General features: G+C 31.9%; 1 protein-coding gene across 4 annotated transcripts in view; it reads right to left on the bottom strand.

Moving 5' to 3' along the window:
* LOC115890798 (rap guanine nucleotide exchange factor 4) overlaps nucleotides 1-24,357 on the bottom strand; it is a 691,873-nt gene that overhangs the window by 84,940 nt on the left and 582,576 nt on the right. For all 4 annotated transcript variants that reach the window (XM_030911141.1, XM_030911143.1, XM_030911142.1 and 1 more), the window contains 2 exons: nucleotides 10,678-10,802; nucleotides 9,813-10,060 (listed from right to left, as the gene is read on the bottom strand). In XM_030911141.1, coding sequence (XP_030767001.1) covers nucleotides 9,813-10,060; nucleotides 10,678-10,802 — 373 coding nt within the window. The remainder of the gene's footprint in view (nucleotides 1-9,812; nucleotides 10,061-10,677; nucleotides 10,803-24,357) is intronic.

Here is a 24,357-nt window from a genome sequence, read left to right as displayed (position 1 = left end):
GCATGGGCGACAAGCATGCATCTTGCAATTAGTATTATATTATTAAAACAAGGGATATTACAGAAAATCGTCGAAAATCAAAAATACAAATAAATTTATTCCGCTCGAAACTTGCCGAAGCTTACAATAAACAACAATAATCTCGACTGACCGAAAAACATAGATGAATCAACAAATCTCTCAAAAACATCATCTGACACGATCGATAGAAAAATATTATCCTTATGTAACAATCTTAAAGGTATACACATACGTAATTAATTTATGTACGCATATACGGAATATTTTTTTCGTTATCAATATGGTTATAAATTTATGTATGGTAATAAAAACCTACTTAAATATAAATTTTCAACAAAAAAAATAATAGTTTAGATTTAGGTTTTATACAACCTTTAATTAATTGAACATCTCTGGTTTTCTCCTGTTTTGTTTTGCATTTTGACTATTTTTTTTAGATTATCTATTTAGATTTTTATTTCAATATTTCAGAATATGGCGATAATTCACAATAATATAGAATATATATAATAATTCAGAATTGGTAGTAATTAGTAATATAAATATTTTTCTAATTATTCAACCGAAAATAGCATATTTCTTTAAAAACACTAAATTGCATTTTTCTCGGCTCCAATTAAAATGGACAAAACTGGGTTTTCCCGTGTAGTCTTCAAATGATGTTGTTTTGGATATTATGGATTTATACGAAAATGAGCCCTTCATATGGATGGCCAAACATAAAGAACATAGAAATCGTATTGCAGTGTACAGTAAAAGAACTTAAAAAGAATCACTAACAACGACAATTTCGGGGTTACCGGTATCCATAGATGCGACTATACTGTTTACTTGTCAAGGATTTAAACAATGTTTGTGCTGGCGTACTTGTTGGAGTGGACACGTCGCCGAGGTTGTTTACAAAGTGGGGACTGGTGGGGATACTTGCCAAGTACGCAAATATTGGCGTACTTGCCAAGTAGACGAGTCGTGAGAGTGCGCTTTAAAGGCGGATTCTCACGACTGGCGTACTTGACAAACATTTGTCATTGGAATATACTTGCCATGTCGTGAGAACGGGTTCCTTGCTCACTTGTCGCGTCCCCACTCTCTGTCGGTAAATATAGCCCGAGTCAAACGATTAATCGTACACTTGCCAAGTATACTTGGCCAGCCTGGGCCAGCCTTGTTTACACTTGCCGAGGCGCAAAAAAACGACTGCGCAAATAATGTTACTGTTATAGCGTATGTCTGATTTATTTCCGGATCGTAGTGTTTTTCGAGTTAATTGTAGATAATTTAAAACGTTAAAACAATAATAGATTATGTAATATCAAATTTACATTAATAACTTCAATATTCCTTTTCACAGCAATAAATGGAGTGGACAAATAAAGACTACACGGGAAAAACCAGACATGTCACATTTTCATAGAAATTAAGATAGCGATACAACTTTATAGACAAGTGTTAACGTCATTCGAAAAAAAGAAAGCAATAATACGCTTAGTCCCAGAGATATTATAGCTTGGTTATTTTGCCGTACAAAGGAAAAACCAGAGTAGTCCACGCGTAAATGGCAAAAACCAGAGATGTACAGTTGTACAAATATAGGAAGAGACTTGGGGATAGCACCGGTCGCCGTGTTATTTTATATTTCTCACGTCTCTATATATAGCTATACTTGTTAAGTTGTACTTACGCATGGGCGACAAGCATGCATTTTGCAATTAGTATTATATTATTAAAACAAGGGATATTACAGAAAATAAACGTCGAAAATCAAAAACACAAATAAATTTATTCCGCTCGAAACTTGCCGAAGCTTACAATAAACAACAATAATCTCGACTGACCGAAAAACATAGATGAATCAACAAATCTCTCAAAAATATCATCTGACACGATCGATAGAAAAATATTATCCTTATGTAACAATCTTAAAGGTATACACATACGTAATTAATTTATGTACGTATATATGGAATATTTTTTTCGTTATCAATATGGTTATAAATTTATGTATGGTAATAAAAACCTACTTAAATATAAATTTTCAACAAAAAAAATAATAGTTTAGATTTAGGTTTTATACAACCTTTAATTAATTGAACATCTCTGGTTTTCTGCTGTTTTGTTTTGCATTTTGACTATTTTTTTTAGATTATCTATTTAGATTTTTATTTCAATATTTCAGAATATGGCGATAATTCACAATATTAATAATTCAGAATTGGTAGTAATATAAATATTTTTCTAATTATTCAACCGAAAATAACATATTTCCTTAAAAACACTAAATTGCATTTTTCTCGGCTCCAATTAAAACGGACAAAACTGGGTTTTCCCGTGTAGTCTTCAAATGATGTTGTTTTGGAATTTATGGATTTATACGAAAATGAGCCCTTCATATGGATGGCCAAACATAAAGAACATAGAAATCGTATTGCAGTGTACAGTAAAAGAACTTAAAAAGAAAAAAGAATCACTAGCAACGACAATTTCCGGACGACCAGTATCCATCGATGCGACTATACTGTTTACTTGCCAAGGATTGTAGGGGTACTTGGCAAATACGCAAATATTGGCGTACTTGCCAAGTACACTTGCCAATGTAGTACAAAGTGGAGACTGGTGGGGATACTTGCCAAGTACGCAAATATTGGCGTACTTGTCAAGTAGCCAGTCGTGAGAATCTGCCTTGAGAATCCGCCATTAAAGGCGGATTCTCACGACTGGCGTACCTTGACAAGTACGCCAATATTTGCGTACTTGGCAAGTATCCCCACCAGTCCCCACTTTGTACTACATTGGCAAGTGTACTTTGGCAAGTACGCCAATATTTGCGTATTTGCCAAGTACCCCTACAATCCTTGGCAAGTAAACAGTATAGTCGCATCGATGGATACTGGTCGTCCCGAAATTGTCGTTGCTAGTGATTCTTTTTCTTTTAAGTTCTTTACTGTACACTGCAATACGATTTCTATGTTCTTTATGTTTGGCCATCCATATGAAGGGCTCATTTTCGTATAAATCCATAATATCCAAAACAACATCATTTGAAGACTACACGGGAAAACCCAGTTTTGTCCATTTTAATTAGAGCCGAGAAAAATGCAATTTAGTGTTTTTAAAGAAATATGCTATTTTCGGTTGAATAATTAGAAAAATATTTATATTACTAATTACTACCAATTCTGAATTATTATATATATTCTATAATATTGTGAATTATCGCCATATTCTGAAATATTGAAATAAAAATCTAAATAGATAATCTAAAAAAAATAGTCAAAATTCAAAACAAAACAGGAGAAGCCCAGAGATGTTCAATTAATTAAAGGTTGTATAAAACCTAAATCTAAACTATTATTTTTTTTGTTAAAAATTTATATTTAAGTAGGTTTTTATTACAATACATAAAGTTATAACCATATTGATAACGAAAAAAATATTCCGTATATACGTACATAAATTAATTACGTATGTGTATACCTTTAAGATTGTTACATAAGGATAATAGTTTTCTATCGATCGTGTCAGATGATGTTTTTGAGAGATTTGTTGATTCATCTATGTTTTTCAGTCAGTCGAGATTATTGTTGTTTATTGTAAGCTTCGGCAAGTTTCGAGCGGAATAAATTTGTTTTGTGTTTTGATTTTCGACGTTTATTTTCTGTAATATCCCTTGTTTTAATAATATAATACTAATTGCAAGATGCATGCTTGTCGCCCATGCGTAAGTACATCTCTGGTTTTTGCCATTTACGCGTGGACTACTCTGGTTTTTCCTTTGTACGGCAAAATAACCAAGCTGTAATATCTCTGGGACTAAGCGTATTATTGCTTTCTTTTTCGAATGACGTTAACATTTGTCTATAAAGTTGTATCGCTATCTTAATTTCTATGATAATGTGACATATCTGGTTTTTCCCGTGTAGTCTTCATTTGTCCACTCCATTTATTGCTGTGATAAACGATTTAGGTATGTCGCCAATATTGAAGTTATTAATGTAAATTTGATATTACATAATCTATTATTGTTTTAACGTTTTAAATTATCCACAATTAACTCTAAAACACTACGATCCGAAATAAATCGGACATACGCTATAACAGTAACATTATTGCGCAGTCATTTTTTTTGCGCCTCGGCAAGTGTAAACAAGGCTGGCTCCAGGCTGGCCAAGTATACTTGGCAAGTGTACGATTAATCGTTTGACTCGGGCTATATTTACCGACAGAGAGTGGGGACGCGACAAGTGACCGAGGAACCCGTTCTCACGACATGGCAAGTATATTCCAATATCAAATATTTGTCAAGTACGCCAGTCGTGAGAATCCGCCATAAAGGCGGATTCTCACGACTGGTCTACTTGGCAAGTACGCCAATATTTGCGTACTTGGCAAGTATCCCCACCAGTCCCCAATTTGTACTACATTGGCAAGTGTACTTGGCAAGTACGCCAATATTTGCGTATTTTCCAGGTACCCCTACAATCCTTGGCAAGTAAACAGTATAATCGCATCGATGGATACTGGTCGTCCGGAAATTGTCGTTGCTAGTGATTCTTTTTTCTTTTTAAGTTCTTTTACTGTACACTGCAATACGATTTCTATGTTCTTTATGTTTGGCCATCCATATGAAGGGCTCATTTTCGTATAAATCCATAAATTCCAAAACAACATCATTTGAAGACTACACGGGAAAACCCAGTTTTGTCCGTTTTAATTGGAGCCGAGAAAAATGCAATTTAGTGTTTTTAAAGAAATATGTTATTTTCGGTTGAATAATTAGAAAAATATTTATATTACTACCAATTCTGAATTATTAATATTGTGAATTATCGCTATATTTTGAAATATTGAAATAAAAATCTAAATAGATAATCTAAAAAAAAATAGTCAAAATGCAAAACAAAACAGGAGAAAACAGAGATGTTCAATTAATTAAAGGTTGTATAAAACCTAAATCTAAACTATTATTTTTTTTGATGAAAATTTATATTTAAGTAGGTTTTTATTACAAAGAAGAGAAAAAAATATTCCGAATATACGTACATAAATTAATTACGTATGTGTATACCTTTAAGATTGTTACATAAGGATAATAGTTTTCTATCGATCGTGTCAGATGATGTTTTTGAGAGATTTGTTGATTCATCTATGTTTTTCGGTCAGTCGAGATTATTGTTGTTTATTGTAAGCTTCGGCAAGTTTCGAGCGGAATAAATTTGTTTGTGTTTTTGATTTTCGACGTTTATTTTCTGTAATAACCCTTGTTTTTATAATATAATACTAATTGCAAGATGCATGCTTGTCGCCCATGCGTAAGTACATCTCTGGTTTTTGCTATTTACGCGTGGACTACTCTGATTTTTCCTTTGTACGGCAAAATAACCAAGCTGTAATATCTCTGGGACTAAGCGTATTATTGCTTTCTTTTTTCGAATGACGTTGACATTTGTCTATAAAGTTGTATAGCTATCTTAATATCTATGAAAATGTGACATATCTCGTTTTTCCCGTGTAGTCTTCATTTGTCCACACTCCATTTATTGCTGTGAAAACGATTTAGGTATGTCGCCAATATTGAAGTTATTAATGTAAATTTGATATTACATAATCTATTATTGTTTTACCGTTTTAAATTATCAGCAATTAACTCGAAAAACACTACGATCCGGAAATAAATCGGACATACGCTATACAGTAACATTATTTGCGCAGTCGTTTTTTGCGCCTCGGCCAGTGTAAACAAGGCTGGCCCAGGCTGGCCAATGTTTGGCAAGTGTACGATTAATCGTTTGACTCGGGCTATATTTACCGACAGAGAGTGGGGACGCGACAAGTGACCAAGGAACCCGTTCTCACGACATGGCAAGTATATTCCAATATCAAATGTTTGTCAAGTACGCCAGTCGTGAGAATCCGCCTTGACTCGGGCTATATTTACCGGCAGAGAGTGGGGACGCGACAAGTGACCAAGGAACCCGTTCTCACGACATGGCAAGTATATTCCAATATCAAATGTTTGTCAAGTACGCCAGTCGTGAGAATCCGCCATAAGAAATAATACAGCAAAATGAATTCCGAGAAATAACAAAAAAAAAACATTTTAAAAAATGTGTATCACGTGCTACCCTCTCTTGTCTTTTTGTGATGAATTATTAAAGTTTCCTGTCCGTCCAAACGTTGCACCGAGTCGCGGGTATAAACGTTTTTTGTCGATTTTTCAATAAAGTTCGAGGTTCTCCGGCCGGCCATAATTTAAAACGTGCCGCTCCGGAAAATAAACCTCAAGAAATAATTTACGTGGTGCAATGCGACTTGCTGCTCTGCGAATAAAGTAATTTATTGGGAATTTATTTATTCGATACAAAAATATATCGAGCTCGGAGATATGTATAATTTTATCTCTGGTTGGGACATAAGATTGGATTTTATTATTTCTCATAAATTTATTTGTTTCAAAATATACTGTTTAAGGATTTAGGAAACGATGGGACTTGTTGTTTAGCGAATAAACTACTTTATGCGGAAGTACTATTTATAGTTTTATTTTGGCTTACATTCATGGCCTACATTACATAGTTTATGTTTCTTTTCTCACATGTTCTCTTTAGATTTATTTATTTCTCATCAATAGATTTTACTGCAAAATATAAAGGGCAAAATAAAACACTAATTCACCACAATACACCAAAACACTATACTTTTGCACAGTATTCGCTAACGATATTAGCATCATCAGCAAAGGATTTTAATCATATTTTAATCATCTGCTGATGATACCAAAAGTAAAAAAGATACAAATCTATAAAAAATAATAAAATATGTTACAGTTGGGGGTTTTGGTGTTAAAACAGCAAAATAAAACCCTAATTCACCACAATACACCAAAACACTTCAATTTCTAACCTTCTTTTGAATACCAAATTATGATTACGCAACACAAACAAAATTATGTATACACATTGATTTCAAAAATATCAAATTAGAAACTTCTAAATTTTGAAACGAACGTATGCAAATGGAAATTCCAAAAATTGAGGTTAGTTAATTGACATAATTTGCTAAACATTTTCTGTCAATAATTTGTTCTAGCAACGGTATCAATCACTTTTCCTAAAATACTTTATTATTGTATTACTAATTACTTTAATCCGTTTAAATATTTATTAAATTTATTTTTTTGGATTTTTAAGGTTCCGTACCCAAAGGGTAAAAACGGGAACCCCATTACTAAGACTTCGCTGTCCGTCCGTCCGTCCGTCTGTCTGTCACAAAGGTCTATCTTATGAACTGCTATAGCCAGACAGTTGAAATTTTTACAGATAATGTATCTATGTTGCCGCTATAAGAACAAATACTAAAAACAGAATTAAATAAATGTTTATAAATAAAAAAGTATTTTCACTAAACATTATCTTTTAAGTAAGAATTTTACATTGAATCTTTCAAGTCCTCGGTGGCCGCGTGGTTAAAGCGTTAGGAATTTACGCTGCTATGACGTTGGAGCCGTAGTAAGGCAGGTTCGAATCCTAGTCAAGGTGACTTTTTTTAATCGTTTTACATATTTTTACATATTTATTTTTACTTTTTACATATTTATTATTGATTAATACAATTTATGTCTTTCTTCATTTTTTTTAATTACTTATACGCGTATTCAAAATTTCAGCTAAATCGGATAAAAATTTATAATAATATAGTGTCTAATGTTGTATAGATAACGAATGGTACGAAACCCTTCGTGCGCGAGTCCGACTCGCAGTTGACCAATTTTTATTTAAGTTTAACTGTCCCTTTGTTAAAAGTACCTATACCCGGAGAAAAAAGTTTATTATACTTCTTAATGCAATTTTTTTATTTGAATATTGGATTAATAAAATCATAATTTTAAAATATACGGTATGCACTTTCTTATAATGTTTAATTTATGAGGGAAAATATTAAAGTCTTTATTGGGTACGGAAAATTCACAAGATTAAAATCTGAGAAAAAAAGTTACTGGTAAAAGAAAACCTTTGTTTATATATGTTAGTTTAATTAAATAAGTATTTAAACTTAATCCATTATATTAAAATAGGTTTTTTTTTCAAATGTCACAAAAGTATTAATTGCAAACTGATAGAAAATATAAGGTTTGTTCCAACCCGCCGCAGAACCGTCACCGAATGATCACGTTCGTGCGCAGTAATTTAAATGTGTTCCAACCGAGATTTGACGGTTATCGGACGATCCTATTTGCGTACCAACCTACCTTGGGATAGTTTAGTTAGATTTCAGAATGGTAATTTCGGTACATGGTCCAAATTGAGAACTGTTTGGGTTGACTGGCGCATTAAAGCATATTGGCAGGGATTATCGATTTTTAACAGTTGATTCTGGTCCGGCGTCCGGTTGATGCTTCTGTCTTGGTTATTTTTTACAAATTCGAATACGTGTGCGTTATACTTTTGCTTGTGAGTTTGTGTGGAGTAAATCGTTCGGAAATTTTAATTAATTTTTTATTTATAAAATAATGTTCAAATATTCTACTACTGCAATCAAATAACAGGAAACTACGCATAACAGGATCATAAAAGAGAGGATGGGTAAGTGAGTTAGTGAGTATACAGTTGACACTTACCAACAATTACTGGACTCTGATTCTCCATTTCAAGAATAATAATTATTATTATTGTAAATTGCAAACAAAAATAATAGGGTTATGTTATGAAATTCTAAACAAAAACAAAAAGCCTATCGATACACTTTTAACAGCCCCGAAAACAATCCACAAAGCGTTCCAACGTTGATACTTTTTGCATCGTCACGAAATTATTTGAAGTCCGCGCATGTTAACAAAGTGCAAGAAAACCGATTCGAGTACGATTTCGAAACGATCCCGAAATGCTGGTTGGAACAAACCTATAAAAAAGTTATTTTAACGGCTAAACATAAAAGTAAAGAACCTTTAAACTTAAGTTGCGCTTAAGTATAAAAGTATGAAAATATAATATTATCAAACTGACATAAAGTGTCAAATTCAACGAGCCTAACCATAGTTTCTCGAGACATAATTACTTACATTTAGGTAGGTTAATCTCTTAAAGTCTTAAATCTTTTTATATTATTTGAAACCTTTAAAACTGTCGCAAACAAATTATTTGTGACATTTGAAAATAAAATGGATGTTCTATTCGGAGTAAAAATGACTTTTTGTGCATCGTCACAAAAAATATCATTTTTACTCCTAATGAAACAATATACTATTATCCTATTTTATCTGAGGGCAACGACCTAGCTACGTTGAAACACCGGTTCCCATTAGAACACCGAAGTTAAGCAACGTAAGGCGATACTGGTGGATGGATGGGTGACCGGTTCGAAACTCTGTATCGTGCTGTTGTCCAAGGGAGAAGTGTAAAATCTATTGATACACACTGCTCATTCACGCCGGTTCGAGGCCGGATGAGATCGAATATCTCGTGAGTAAGAGTTAATTTAGACACTTCCTTCGGTAGGCCTCTGACCATGATATGGCCGAAGACCGGGGTTCGGATTCCGCGTAAGCAAAGTACGCCCCGTCCAGATTAGCCCTGGCAGCAAAAAGGAGACGTTAATTAAAATCTTTACTTCACTTTATTTTATCTGATATTTTATTTAAGCTTCACCTTACTTTAATCTTATTACATAGATAATAGCTTCTGTTTTATTTTGCCGAAAAATTATCTTTAAGCGGCTAAATATCCTAGTAGATTATTTTTTTTAGAAATATGTGGTGAAATTCAGTTTATTTTTTTAATCAAACACAAAATACTTACCAAAGCATCTAAGTGATCCTTCGGTGAAACGAATATCCTGCCATTAATCGATAGTGCAGTTGGTATGCTAATGTCGTTGTCTTTAAACACAACTCTTTCTCCGTTTGATTTTACTTCGACCAAAAGTAATTCTTCTTCTCTAATTTTCAATTTGTCTGCTGCTAGCAGCTTAATTGTTTCAGCTGTCGTATCAACCGGCAATCGCAACGTGCAGTAAGTGTGATCGGCACAATAAACTCTGAAAATAACTGACATAAAAAATAAATTAAATATTTCATTGTACAGATTCAATAAAGTAGTTATTATTAAAAAAAGAATTGACAAAAAAAATTAACCTGTTGATAAGAATACCTAATAGAAGTGAAAATAGAATAGCAGTAGAATAGAACCAGAGAGTGTTCTATATATTATAGTCTCCGGAGAGTGTTCTATTGTGGTTCTAGTCTCTTACGCTCAAGAATCGGTCCCCTGTATATCAATCTTACTCAATGCCTCGTATGGGTATTTTTTTATTATAAATTTAACAAAAAAATATCCAGGTTCATACTTAGTAATAAAGTTGTTTATGGTATAACTAACTCCCAAATGCTTGGGTTGCGACGTCGCGAGTATATTACCAAAGGCCACCTTTGGCACCTTACTTTTTTCTTTACTTCCACTAAAATTAATATTGTCACTAAAATTAACTAAATTAAAAATAATTATATACAAGAAAGCGATCCGCCAACAAAAAATACAACTAAAATTACTTTTGTCAAATAAAAATCACCCCCACCCTCCATTCTAAAGAAAGGACGTGACCTCACCTGGCCCCATCATAGAAAACAAAGAAAAATTGCGAAACGGGAAACGTGCAGGTACTTACTGTCGTCCTGCGGCATTATTATCGTCCTGTTGGTGTCGTTGCCGGCGCTGAACAGGCTTATCGGCTGTCCCAGGGGGGGCAGCTTCCATTTCTGGCCCTCGTGCGCCTTCCGGTCCTCTTGATATCTCGTAAATAAGTTAATGGATAAGTATATTTCGTACGGTAACGGGGCAGAAGGTATTAAGGTGGCTGTAGGGCTTTGGAGATGGTGTGTTGGTAAATTATTACTGAAAATTTTATGAGCGCGGTAGGTGCATAGAGAGGAGTCTTCTAACCATTAAAAGTTTGTAACATGTTAAACAAATTTATGCATTTTTATATGCAAAATTAATGGACAATCAATTAATCATTTATTTGATTTATTTGTTTACTTACATCTTACAAACACCTATTAAGGCAACTACAACAAAAGGCCAAAAATACAAAATATATACTGTTTTTTTTTGTCAGGTAAGATTTCGACAGACGATGACAGAAGAAAAGCAGATAACGTTTTTTACTAAAAAAAGTTTCTAATATTTTTTAAGTTAACTATGGATGGGTTTAAATATAAATCCGTCATACGTCGTCTCTTGTCGTTTTGAACCAGTTTTATTGGTTTATTGCAAAAATTACAGATCATATTTCAATTTTATTGGTTTGACGCTTGTTTGACGCAACGATGAACGACAAATGGACGCCGATGCGTATGAACACATGCACCCTTAGATTTTGAGGCTTGGCAAAGTCTTGCCAAATTATAGGTTATATTTTGTGTCAACTTATGTGAAATACCCTGCGTTTTGGAAGGTGATGCATTTTGATTCGTGTTATTACGTGTGTTTTGTGTCTTTTGAATTGGAGGAAAAATTGAGGGAACATTAACTGTAGACCCAGAGCACAGTTTACAGTTAATACTCGCTGCCCAGGTAGGAAGTCTTATACACCCCAATAAAGTTACCATCAATAAAGTTTGTATACCATCACGTCGCAGATTAGTGCATCTCGTATATTATGGCACAAAATATACACTAAAAACTGGAGTAGCTGTAAAATATTGACATCACACGATAGGTAAATAATGAATTTTAGTACTGCAGAAAAATAATGTCAAAAGGTACTGGTTTAAAAAAATTAAGATTTAAGTTAATTAATCATCCTTGGTAAAAATTTGGTAAGTTTTATTATTAATAAAATAGTTTGTTCTATTTATGCTGTTTATTTATTCCTGTGGAATATTAAAAAATTTTATTTGTTATATTGATAAATATAATAATAAATGCGGGAAATTTCTTGAAGCTTGAAAGTAAGAAATTGTTCATTTTTATATTTTTTTGGTATTTGGTGTTTTGTTCTTGTTTTTTTTTGTATTAACACATACCGTTTTTTTAAATAAAATAACTCGATTAGATTTTTTCAGTTTTATACATTTTTTTTTCAGAATATTTTGAAGTAATCACTTGTCACTCAAATTTTAAATATTATAATAATATATTAATTTCCTGCTATGCGTTCCAATTGTACCAACTTATTTCTTTGTAAAATAAAATAAACTACTTTAAAATTAAAATGACAGACACATCTATTACTGTCAAGGATCTTGTCGTTGGACAGACTATAGTCATAGATAAATGCAACAAGTTTAGTTTGGAAAGCCCGTACAAATTTTAGGTCGCGAAATTATTTTGGGTCGCGACCGTTATACGCGATCTGGCGCTGCTATAGCGGTCGCTAAGAACAACGGCAAACAAAAACAGAAATAATTTTCTCTTGTCAAAGTCAGAATCTTAAAAAATCATAATAATCTTTCAAAATCTAAGCCGCTCTCATTAAAGAAATTCCGAAAAGTGTTTATAGCGTCCATTTTCAAAGTAATTATTGCTATCTTGTAAGTTTAATTCAAGTTTTATTTACTCCAACCGGTGATAATTGTGAAAAAGTGGCATTAAAAACTTAAAAAGCTGTGCTGTGAACTGTGAACTGCAAAAACCATCGTGGATCGTGGCATAACGTCGGTTTCCAATGTTTCATAGGTATTTCATACATGCGTCCTTATAAAATAAATGCGTCCTATATAAAATAAAGTTTCTTGTATGCAACACACTGTATTTTATTTATAAAATTAAACGAAAATAATAATAAATTTGAATAAACAACATTTGGCGATATAATTCCGGAAAAAGCCGAACCGCTCCGAAATTTTCAAAAGTTTTGGGTCGCGACCGTTGCAAGAATAGCGCCAAATAGTGTTTACATTGTCCTTATAGGCACTTTCCACTCTAAACTTGTTTCATTTATCTATGACTATAGTTACAATTGCTTAAAATTAGACGAAATAAACATGTATTATAAAAATATGTAAAAATAATATTTTTATATTCATTTTTAAAGAAAACCTAAAAACAACAGAGCTAAAAATCTTGCTCGGCAATATCATCTCACAGCATTCTGTCACAATTCCTGAGACCTTTTGTTTTTTTGGCTTAATATTGAAGAAATCGATACTGTTCTTAATTTTGAATACATTATTACAAATCTGATACATATTTAAAAGAACTGATGATCTACAACGCTCGATGTAGAAAATATCTGAGTGTTATAGACATACAGGGTGTTTCAAAAAACATGTGCCATCTCTCGTGGGGAGATTCCTCACCTAAAAATAAAATTTACTTTTCATATCAACATATGTCCGATTTTGCTTTGTTTCGTAACTACAGGGTGTTAAAGTCTTAATAATTTTTCGATTTGTTATAATTTTCTTCCAAGTACTTTTAGTGATTCGAATAAAATTTTGAGGCTAAAAGTTACTATAATTGCTACATATTTTAATGGTAAAAAAGTGTCGATAAATTCATCAGGGACGTGTACATGGGTTATCACTGGAATATTTTTCAAAAAAATGTGTGCGCCACTGATTTTTTTTATTCTGACATCAAAATTGTGTAGGCCGTTTAATGCCAATCAAAAGTGATCTCTTGATATTTTGTCGAATTCGGCCCTCTTGATGAGATAAACGCATTTTTTTTCATCACAATTAATAAAATTAAAATAAAAATAAAATTAATAAATTATATATTTTACCTAATTTATTATTAAATAATATTACTATTAGTTATTATTACTATTAGTCCAACCTACAGCAATTTCAAATAAAAAATAATGGTATTTAAAATAATTACAAAAAAACTAATTTTAAAAAGTTTTAACATCCTGCAACTCTAAAACTATGCATTTCCATACCCATGTTTATAGGAACTTCTTTATATTTTTTGATGAGGAATTAATGAGTACTTATTTTAAGCTCTCGCAAGTTAATGATATTAAACTTTTTTAAAAGTTGCTATTAGACAAATTAATAAAATTATTACGTTTATTTTATCAAGGAGGCCGAAATCGACAAAATATCAAGAGACAACTTTTAATCGGCATTAAACTGCTGACACTATTTCGCTAACAAAAGAAAAAAGTCAGTGGCGTACATGCTTTTTTAGAAAAAATATTCCAGTGATAACCCATATGCACGTCATTGGTGAATATGACGATACTTTTTTAGCCTTAATTAAAAGTATAATAAATCGAAAAAATATTAACACTTTAACACCCTGTAACTACGAAACAAAGCAGAATCGGACCTATGTTGATATGAAAAATAAATCTTATTTTTACGTGAGGAATGTCCCCACGAACGATGTCACATGTTTTTTGAAACACCCTGTAGATATTTGATTTCGGAACTCTAAAATTTATGAAATTAATCATATAACTTTCCCTGTATCTAATGTTGTTCACGATATACCGCACAAACAAAAGGGAAAATATTTTTCTGCCAGTGATACAAAGTTGTATGTCTCAACCAAGCATTGAATGTGAACATTTCAAACTCTCTGCCATTTGTTATATTAAAACTTAACACTTTATAGGCCAAATTAATAGAAAGGTAATGATCATTAAATTTCAAGTTCGTTTGAAAAGAAACACCCAGATCCCTAACTTCCGATTTTCTGTCTTAAAAGTATCAACGCTATAATCAATAGTGATAACATTTATTTTACGTGCATACGACACTACTGAACACTTATCTATAAGCGATACCCAATTAAACTTTTAGTTACGTAATCGAGGACCCAATTTTTAAATTCATTGTTAGCAACTAAGGATATATTCGGCGTCCGGCTTACTAACCGGAACTAAATTTCTCGCTGGGGTTTCAGGTGGTAGCTCTGCTGTAAAAAATATCAATTTGCCACATTTATTTATTTCCAGACATTGTCAAACCGAAGTTTGACACTTTAGTTTTGTATTCTGAGTTTTTGATTTAATTGAATTGTGTTGTGATACTTTAAGCTTAAAAATTTAGTTTTTTATTTCAGAACAAGCGCAGTTCAAATATAGTTCTCTGTTCTTGTTCTTTCCTTTGTTTCCTTACACTATGTTAATATTTTGCTAATTTTCATAAAGGAATAACTGTAAAAGTCCCTAAAAAAGCCGATAAACTATATATCTCAAATTCAAAATAATAGATTTATAATTCTCTTATTTTAATAAAAGAGATAAGTAAGAATGACATAGCAAAAGAGAACCTTGATATACCGATTCCGACAGACTAGAGCCTATAACGAATTATTAATTTACACACAATCGGAAAATCCAAATCCCTGCGAAACGAGATTTTCCGTCTGAGGATGAACAATTCAAATTTGCCAAATTTACCCGCTCGGCTTTACATGTCGACTTTCCTTTTCAGACGCATAAATATTATTCTCGGCAATTTCTCTTTATAGAAGGATCTATCTATCTATTCTGTCACTCGGAGAGCTTTTGTAAAGGCGGATTTATAGGAAAAATGGGAGTAAAAGGAAATTTAATGGATAGTTTTAACACTGTCGCTTTCAGATATTTTTCGTTTGATTGACTTTTGTCTTTTTACTTCAATTTTTTTATATTATGATCAGCTTGTAGATTGTAGGGGATAGGGGAGAAGTTAATCACCGCGACCTTATAGATCTATTGTTTCCCCTTTTGTATCTGAGACGGTTTTGCAAAGGTTAGTTCTCCATCTCCGATATCAACCGTACCAAAGTTTATGGCACAAATGGTTGTCTTCTCTGCGCACAGTCATGCAGGTGTTAGAATACTACTACAAACAATGTTATCAACTTTCTGAAATAGAATTTCCCACGAAGACGGTCAAAATTTCCCGTTTTTTTCCCAAGAGTTCTCAAATCCAATATAGTGTCGTCAACACAATACGGATATTGGGTTTTTTAATTCAAAATTTAAACTTTTTCCAAAAAAATTTCTAAATACACTAATACAATAAAGTGTCAGTGAAACGTGATAACCTGCTAACTCCATTTTTTACGTTAATAAGTTTTTTATACCATTAGAAAGAGAAAAGAATACTCTATAAGTAGGAAAAGCAAATACATTTTTCCCATTAAAGAAAATTTACTATTTTAACTCAATAATATCTGCTAACTCCCAGTGATCTGAAATAGCCACCGAAATGCTGCTATCTCCATAATTTCCGTTACGATCACGCTAAAGCAAACATACGGATTCTTACTCGTATGTTTCTTTAGTACAGTACGTCGATCCAGGGTCGCACTAGGCCAAAGGGGCCCGGGTGGCAATGTAAGGAGGGGCCCGTGTGGATTTCTTTGCGTATTTTTTCGCCTTACGTTTTGGTCAAATTTTCCCTATTATATAAATATGCAGGATGAGTCTTAAATAAGTGCAAATATTTTTAGGGGTAGTATATTTAGACCCAAGAAACACGATTATGAGATTTTTTGCTCGAAATTTTTTTTTTTTGAAAATTTGGAATTTAAAAAAATATTGGAAGTTTTTTTAATTTTTAGTTTAAAAACGTACTTTGTTTGTAATATGGCAACATAGGTAGTAGATTAAATTTACAAGAAAGAAAATCCAATGATTCTCAAAATTATAACAAAAAATTGGAAAATTTAAAAGTGAAATAACTCGGTTGTTTTGGATTTATTTGAAAAACGGTAAAGAGAAAATATTATATTTCTTTTATCGAGATTTACCAACCCTGAAGATATTTGCAAGCTTCCCTAATGCAAGGTAAACCAATGCAATGCAATGCCATAACGCAATGCAAAAGCAAATATTGTTAAGAATAAATAATGAACTATAAAGGGGGCCCACAAACGCTGAGGCCCCCTAATAGTTATATATATATATATATATATATATATATATATATATATATATATATATATATATATATATATATATATATATATATATATATATATATATATAATATGGCCAGTCCGACCCTGCCTCGCGCGTCGATCCGTTCTGTAAATACGGGGTATCCGTAAAGGGTAAGGGGAAAAACGAAATTCTCTATATACGAGCAATTCATCGGCGTGCTATAAATAGTTTAAATAACCATTACTTACTTGTACAAGAAGTTCCATAATACCTAATCAGCTTAATTTTTTCAACGTTTTTCTACGTAAATGATACACAATTTTCATAAAAATTAAGAAAATAGGGAGAAAATTAATAAAATCACGCACTGTTTACGAAGCTCGGTCTACTACCGTTGTATAAAAAATAGGAGATAAGCATGGAAGGATTCTACCATATCTTCTAAGAATTATAAGTTTAATTTTTAAATTATTTTCATATTCATTAAGTCCAAAATGCTGCTACTTCAGTTCTTTAAAAATGCATTAAAAATTTGGACTTGTATGTTTTGCTTCTAGACCGACGATACTTATTATAAAAAAATATATGGTTATGAATATCATATATTTTAAATTTAATTGATTATTTCTAAATCTGTTTGGGTAATATTTAATTCCATTTTCAAAATTTCAAACAATAAAAGTTGCTATCTCCAGAAGTATACTTTTATTTCTTATTTCTGCAAGACGAATATCTACTATCTCCCTATTGTGTCTGAAAAAAATGATGTAACACGAAATATTGAGTTTTATGGTTCCCCAGTAAATAAAAATCTTATCTCTTTATCATATTAACGCATAAAAATACTTCCTACATGTGTACATATTTTTTTTGTACCGTTTTTCTCCTGTAAAATTAGGAATAATGGAGTTAGCAGTTTATCACATTTCACGAAATACTACCTACTAATAAATACAACCAAAGCAGGAACAGAGATTGGAGTATTTGGGCCGAAAATTACATGCTCTGAACCAATGGGCATCTTTCAGGAAGAAAGCTACGCCATCGAAAGATGCGTAGAACCTATACCCTGCTGGCAAGCGAAACCTTAGGTCGGCGTTTACATGTATAGGAGTGAATCGCTATGGCAATCTAGTAAGTCGGAGAGAGCAAAAATACGAAGTATTTATTAGATCACCACTTAATCTGACGCTAGATTCCATGCGCTTGGGAAAATGCTTGTCTCCTCTCTTTATTCAGTATATCTTATTTTGCTAAGCGTGTTGACTCTTCGTGCACACAAAAATCGTCACCCAAGACCTAGTATAGCAAGTATCGGAAATAGTCACCTTATCCGAGAATCAAACAGCATTAAAAGCGATGAAGTCGTTAACCATCAATTCGAAGTTGATCGAAGAAAAATTAGGCAAGGAAAATAAAGTCCTCCTACTCTGGTTGCCAGCCCACCAAGGGATAGAAGGTAATGAAAAAGCAAACGATCTAGCTAGAAAAGGAGCGAACACTCCACTTACTGAACCAGAATCTGCCCAGAAGTTCTGCTTCCCAAGTAAAAACCAACTTAAAGCGGAAATGTCAAAGATTTTTCTTGATTTAAGTAAGAACAGTTTTCAGATTATAACTGTTCTTTTTAATAGAACATTGTTTCCCTAATGAACATCTTAGTAGATTGAAGCTAAGAAACAACAGCAAATTCAGATTCTGACGAGAAAATGGAGAAACACCAGAACACCTCATTACTGAGTGCTCCGAGACGATAACCATTCGTACCATAAACTTTTTTAAGACTGATATCGGAGATGGAAAAATAACCGTAAATAACTGTAAAACAGTCTTTTTTTCAAAGCTCCGAGACTGCATGATTTACATCGACATCGTAGGAAAATCTACAGCTTTTTATTTAAGTGTTTTTTATTATTTTATTTGAACACATTTAACTATTCGAGAACGAATTCTATCTCGAGAAAATTTCTAAGGAATTAGTCAAATTAAGAATATCAAATTAAATAAAAATTGTCTCGCCAAGACGTAGCGGCTTGTTAGGGTCTTTTATTTTTAACTACCGTCTGTCCGTTTAGTTTTAATTTATTTCAGTTGAAAAGTTTCTGAATGCGACAAAAGCCATAGAAGCGATGGTATTTCTAATTTTGTTGCAGTTGGTTAATTGGATATTTTCAGCTGCAACTTTTGTGTATCATTGGTGTATGTAGATACTTTGTATAAAATAATGAAAAATTAGTTTTGTATCAATTTACTTATTAAGTATAAAGGTTTTTTTCTCACGACATGCTGATATTTAAAGGGTTAATATTTGGAGCTATTCTAAGTAAAAAACTTCATATAAATGTATACTATCTTAAATGCCATTATTTTATGCTGTAGGTAGCACTTAAATAAATAATTTATTAATTTTATTTTTATTTTAATTTTATTAATTGTGGATTAATAAAATTAAAATTATATTATATCATCAAGAATAAGGAAATCAACAAAATATTAAGATACAACTTTTATTCGGCATTAAACGGCCTATACAATTTTAGTAAGAGAAAATAGTCAGGAGCGCATTATTTTTTTGAAAAAAAATCCAGTTATAATTCATATGCACGTCCTTTTTATGTAACATTTATAGTAACTTTTACCCTCAAAATTTCATTCGAATCGCTAAAAGCATTTGGAAGGAAATTATAATAAAGTGAAAGATAATTAATATTTTAACCCGATGTAACTACGAAGCAAAGCAGAATCGGACTTATGTTGATATAAAAAATAAATCTTATTTTTACGTGAGGAATCCCAATAAGAGATGGCACATGTTTTTTGAAACACCCTGTAAATATTGTTATAAAATTTGAAACACGTCTTCTATGTATGATAATGGGTTTGTTGATGTACAAAAATCGTTTTTATCCAATCTTTTAATTTCTATTCAGCTGATATGCTGAAATTATTTGCACACAACGGCCACTACATCAGATTTTTAGCATTTTGATGCTGCAGTAAAATGACTAACTGTTTTAGCAAAAACTATACGTTGGGCGAAAAAAATCAAGAGATGAATATATAATATTTATTTGAAAATGATATTTATTTTAAGAGACGTCAGTGGCGTACATTTTTTTCCCAAAATATTCAATAGAAATCCCGTACAGATGCCACGGGATAAAATAAATAAAATTGTCAAGTTTTAAATTAGGTTTATCAATTTTCATAATTATATGTAAAAGAATATTAGGGTTATAATTAAAAAATCATATTTTAGAAAATTTTACCACCCTGTATCTCAAAAATTAAGATGTTTAGGACATAAACTCTTATAAAGTTTTGTTTCTTAAAATAGGCCCAAGAATCACCCCTTTGGCATGTCATTAAAGAACACCCTGTACAATAGAGTAATACAATAAATGGAATACTTTATTAATTTTTAACTTTGAATTAGAAAAAGATACACAACTATGTAGTTTAATTTTTTTTGCCATTAGAAATATACACGGTACATAGGTCATTTTTTGTAGCAATTTTTTAAAATTCAGCAATTACCCTGTAGGACTGTTCAATGGCGAAATTGTAGACATAAAACATAATTGTGTACGACAGGCTTTTTCCGTTCGTAATATTTACGCGCCCGGAAAAGTTTATAGCTCTATTAGGAATAAGTTTGGACATATTCAAAAAAGAATGTCCAGGGAATACAGACAATGAATATAAATGATTGTAGTTTGTTATAACAGTAGTGGAATTATTAATTCAATAAATTTTACAATACCGTTATGCTATAAATAAAACAATATAACCTACAATTTAGAGTTTACAAATATTTGTTTGGCATTTTATTTATAGGTTTAAAAAAGATCAGGCAACAGTTTCAGTTAAAAATAATAAATATAATTACTGATATATGACTGTTAGTCCAATAAAGTTAGAAAATACCGGGGGTACCATTTCAAAATCAATAGTAGTAGTAATTTCCGGTGAAACAGGAAGTGACCGAAAGTAATTGAAACTTCGGCGTCATATTCTGCAGAAAAAAATAAGTAAAAAACTTCGTATAAATATATGTCTAAAATAGTTACGGAGGTACATGGTGTAGATGTCCAACGATTTTGTCCAAATAATTCAAGTAACGTCAATATTTTGATGAAAATTGGTGTCTGGGAGTTTTTTGACTTGAGAAATTTGATTCTGATGTCAATATGACTCCTATTTGTAGGGGGCGCCACCTGCATGTGTTTTAACTGTTTTGAAAAGCAATAACTTTTCGTCCGTACCTATATAAAACCCCTGAGCGAAAAAATATGCATTTTCGTGATTTTTTACATAAAAAATGTCTCTTAAAAATCGCTACGAGCGACCGTTCACAAGATATTTAGAATGGAAATAGTCAATGCATGTCATAATAGACAAAAAATAAACATGTTGAGTAGATAGTTATTTGACTGGAATGATAAATTTGGGGACATTTTCTTTTTTTAAATTAATCATACATTTTTCATCGAAAAAAAAAGGTTGATAAAACAGTTTCCGTTAAACTTTTAGCACAAAAACATTTCAAATTTATGATTTCAGTCTAATAACTATTTAGTCAACATGTATAATTTATGTTAATCATGACAGGTATGGATAATTTCGATTCTAAATATCTCGAGAACTATTATTCGTAACGATTTTTACCAAGATACATTTTTTACGCAAAAAACATTGTAAATGTATATTTTTTAATAGTTTTATAAAGGTACGGACAAAAAGTTATTACTCTTCAAACCAGTTAAAAATATGTAGTTAGCGCCCTCTACATGTAGGAGTCGTATTGACATCAAAATCAGATTTTTCATGTCAAAAAAACTCCCAGACACCAAATTTCATCCAAATATTGACGTTACTTCAGAAATTATTTGGAATAAATTGACATAAAAGCGAAACTTCTCCACCCTGTGGAAACTAAGCATTTTAGGACATATATTTATACGAACTTTTTCACTTATTTTTATCTGAAGAATATGTGGCCGAAGTTTCCGGAATACAATTCGGACCACCCTGTATTATGTCTTACAAACCAAATCGCGTTTTTTTTGTCTGAAAACCTAACAAAGGTATTGTGGTAAGTCTATTTTGAAAAACACTCAGTATATTGCATGTTTAACCATTTTTAGGGTTCCGTACCCAAAGGGTAAAAACGGGGACCCTATTACTTCGCTGTCCGTCCGTTCGTCTGTCACAAAGCTCTATCTTATAGCTAGACAGTTGAAATTTTTACAGTTAATGTATCTATGTTGCCGCTATAAGATCAAATACTAAAAATAGAATTAAATAAATGTTTATAAATAAAAAAGTATTTTCACTAAACATTATCTTTTAAGTAAAAATGTTACATAGAATCTTTCAAGTCCTCGGTGGTTGCGTGGTAAAGGTTAGGACTTTACTGTTTGACCAGCGGATCTGAAGCTACGGAAGGAATGCGAGAAAAAAAAATCGATATTGCCACGTTTATCTATAAAATTGCAAAATTGCCAGACATGAACTATAAATTTAATATATTTGTATTATATATAATGTGTTTAGCATATATTCTGACGTATATTACTAAGGAATTTTAACGTAGTTCATATTGTTCGATATGTTTTATTTAATAACTTATTTCTTTCATTCTGTATAATCTGCTTATTATGAAAGTTGAAGATTTCTCAACGATATCATTGGCAAACCGGCATCGCCGCGCATGGCCGCCTATTCATCGAACATGATTGGCGAGTACGTCACAGGATTTGTTACCACGCGGTTGCCATGGCTTTTACGCCTTTCCTATTCGCTTGCTTTACCCCCAACTTCACGGTCTCTTCTGAAAAGAGTAGGAATATTGAATACTATTGAAATATCCAGTGGCGGTGTCATTTTTTTGATCATTATTACTTTATTTCATTATTTTATACCGGTTATCCTAAACTTTATTCCTATATTTTTCGTATATTTGATAGTTAAGTTGTGTTTTATTGTTTTGTTATCTTGTTATAATGTTTTTCGTTCGTAGTTTTTAACTATTAATATCAAGTTTGATCGTATATTTGTGTTTTAAAATGAATAAATTTGTTAAGGGTAAGACGCTACATAGACAGACAAAAGAAATAATAGCTAATTTATATAGGTAAGTTAATAACGTGGATGAAATCTCATTTGGTTTATTTCCTTGTGTTCGTAATAGGGTTTGCGATGAAGAAGCTACAGAGAGTTCGCTTAAGTTGCCGCTTAAACGTAAACTTGAGCGGATATTTCTTTATACCGGAGTTAGCGTATCGGCTATAAAAAAATTCACACAGAAGACAGAAAAAGGCTGAAAACTAACCCCGATAAAATGATATCCAGCTCTGGAAAGAAACGACCACGTGAGACTGCTGTCGAAAAGCTCGACAACTTTTTCGAAGTGGTCAGAAATTTGATAAATAGATTTTATCTCGAATTCAAACTCGTCCCCGCAATTAGAAAACTTTTGCAAAAATTGCAGGAAGAATCGAATTTTCCTTTTGCAGGGAAACGCTTAGGGGGTTATTAAAATCAAATGAATTTTTTTGGCGTAAATGTCAAAATAACAGATAAATATTAATGGAGCGGCCCATTATATTGCAGAGAGAGAGATATAAATATATACGCGAAATTCGAAAATATAGCCAAGTATTATCTATTTGGATGAAACATATGGGTAGACAATGACCTAACCTTTAAAAACTGCTGGCGGAGCGATACCATATTTGGTGTAATAGGCAATATTGGATCTACTGGTGAGTAAAATTATGTTTTGTTTGCGCTTCCAAAGTTAACTATTTTCAAGATTTTTTTTTGCTTAATAGAATACTTTTTTTTTGCTTAATAGAATGAATGAAATATTTATATCTAAAATTATGTATTATAGAAAAAAATATAGTTAGTACAGATATATAAATAAATATACCTCAAGACTCAGTCTTGATCACCTGCTGATGGCAGACATTGTTAGCGAAACGTGCGTCCAGTGTAAAATTAAAAGTGTTTTGGTGTATTGTACTGATTTAGTGTTTTAGTAGTATAACACCAAAGGTTCCAACCCCCAGATGTAATTATTTCTTCTATTATATTAACAACACAATAATAAAATGATTCAAAATATTTAAGGGAGCTTTAATAAAAGCTTTTAGTGTTTATCTGCTAACTCAACAGTAACGATTCAAACAGCATAAAGTTTTTTGAAAAAAAAATATTAATCTGAGTATTATATTTATGATACACATTATTTTCATATAACACCGTACGCCCATGCCTATTTTATGAATGAAATTGGGCGTGTTTTGTTTACAACTGCGTTCCCCTACCGATACCCCGTAGCTACAGATCCGTTGGTCACACTATACGCTGCTATGACGTTGAATCCTATGAATCCTAGTCAAGGCGACTTTTTTTAATCGTTTTTTTTTTAATTTTTACATATTTTTACATATTTATTTTTACTTTTTACATATTTATTATTGATTAATACAATTTTTAGTAATGTGT

The sequence above is a fragment of the Sitophilus oryzae genome, unplaced genomic scaffold (assembly GCF_002938485.1).
Source record: "Sitophilus oryzae breed Bouriz unplaced genomic scaffold, Soryzae_2.0 scaffold_926_pilon_pilon, whole genome shotgun sequence".
Taxonomy (NCBI): domain Eukaryota; kingdom Metazoa; phylum Arthropoda; class Insecta; order Coleoptera; family Curculionidae; genus Sitophilus; species Sitophilus oryzae.
This window is presented reverse-complemented; position numbering and strand designations above follow the sequence as displayed.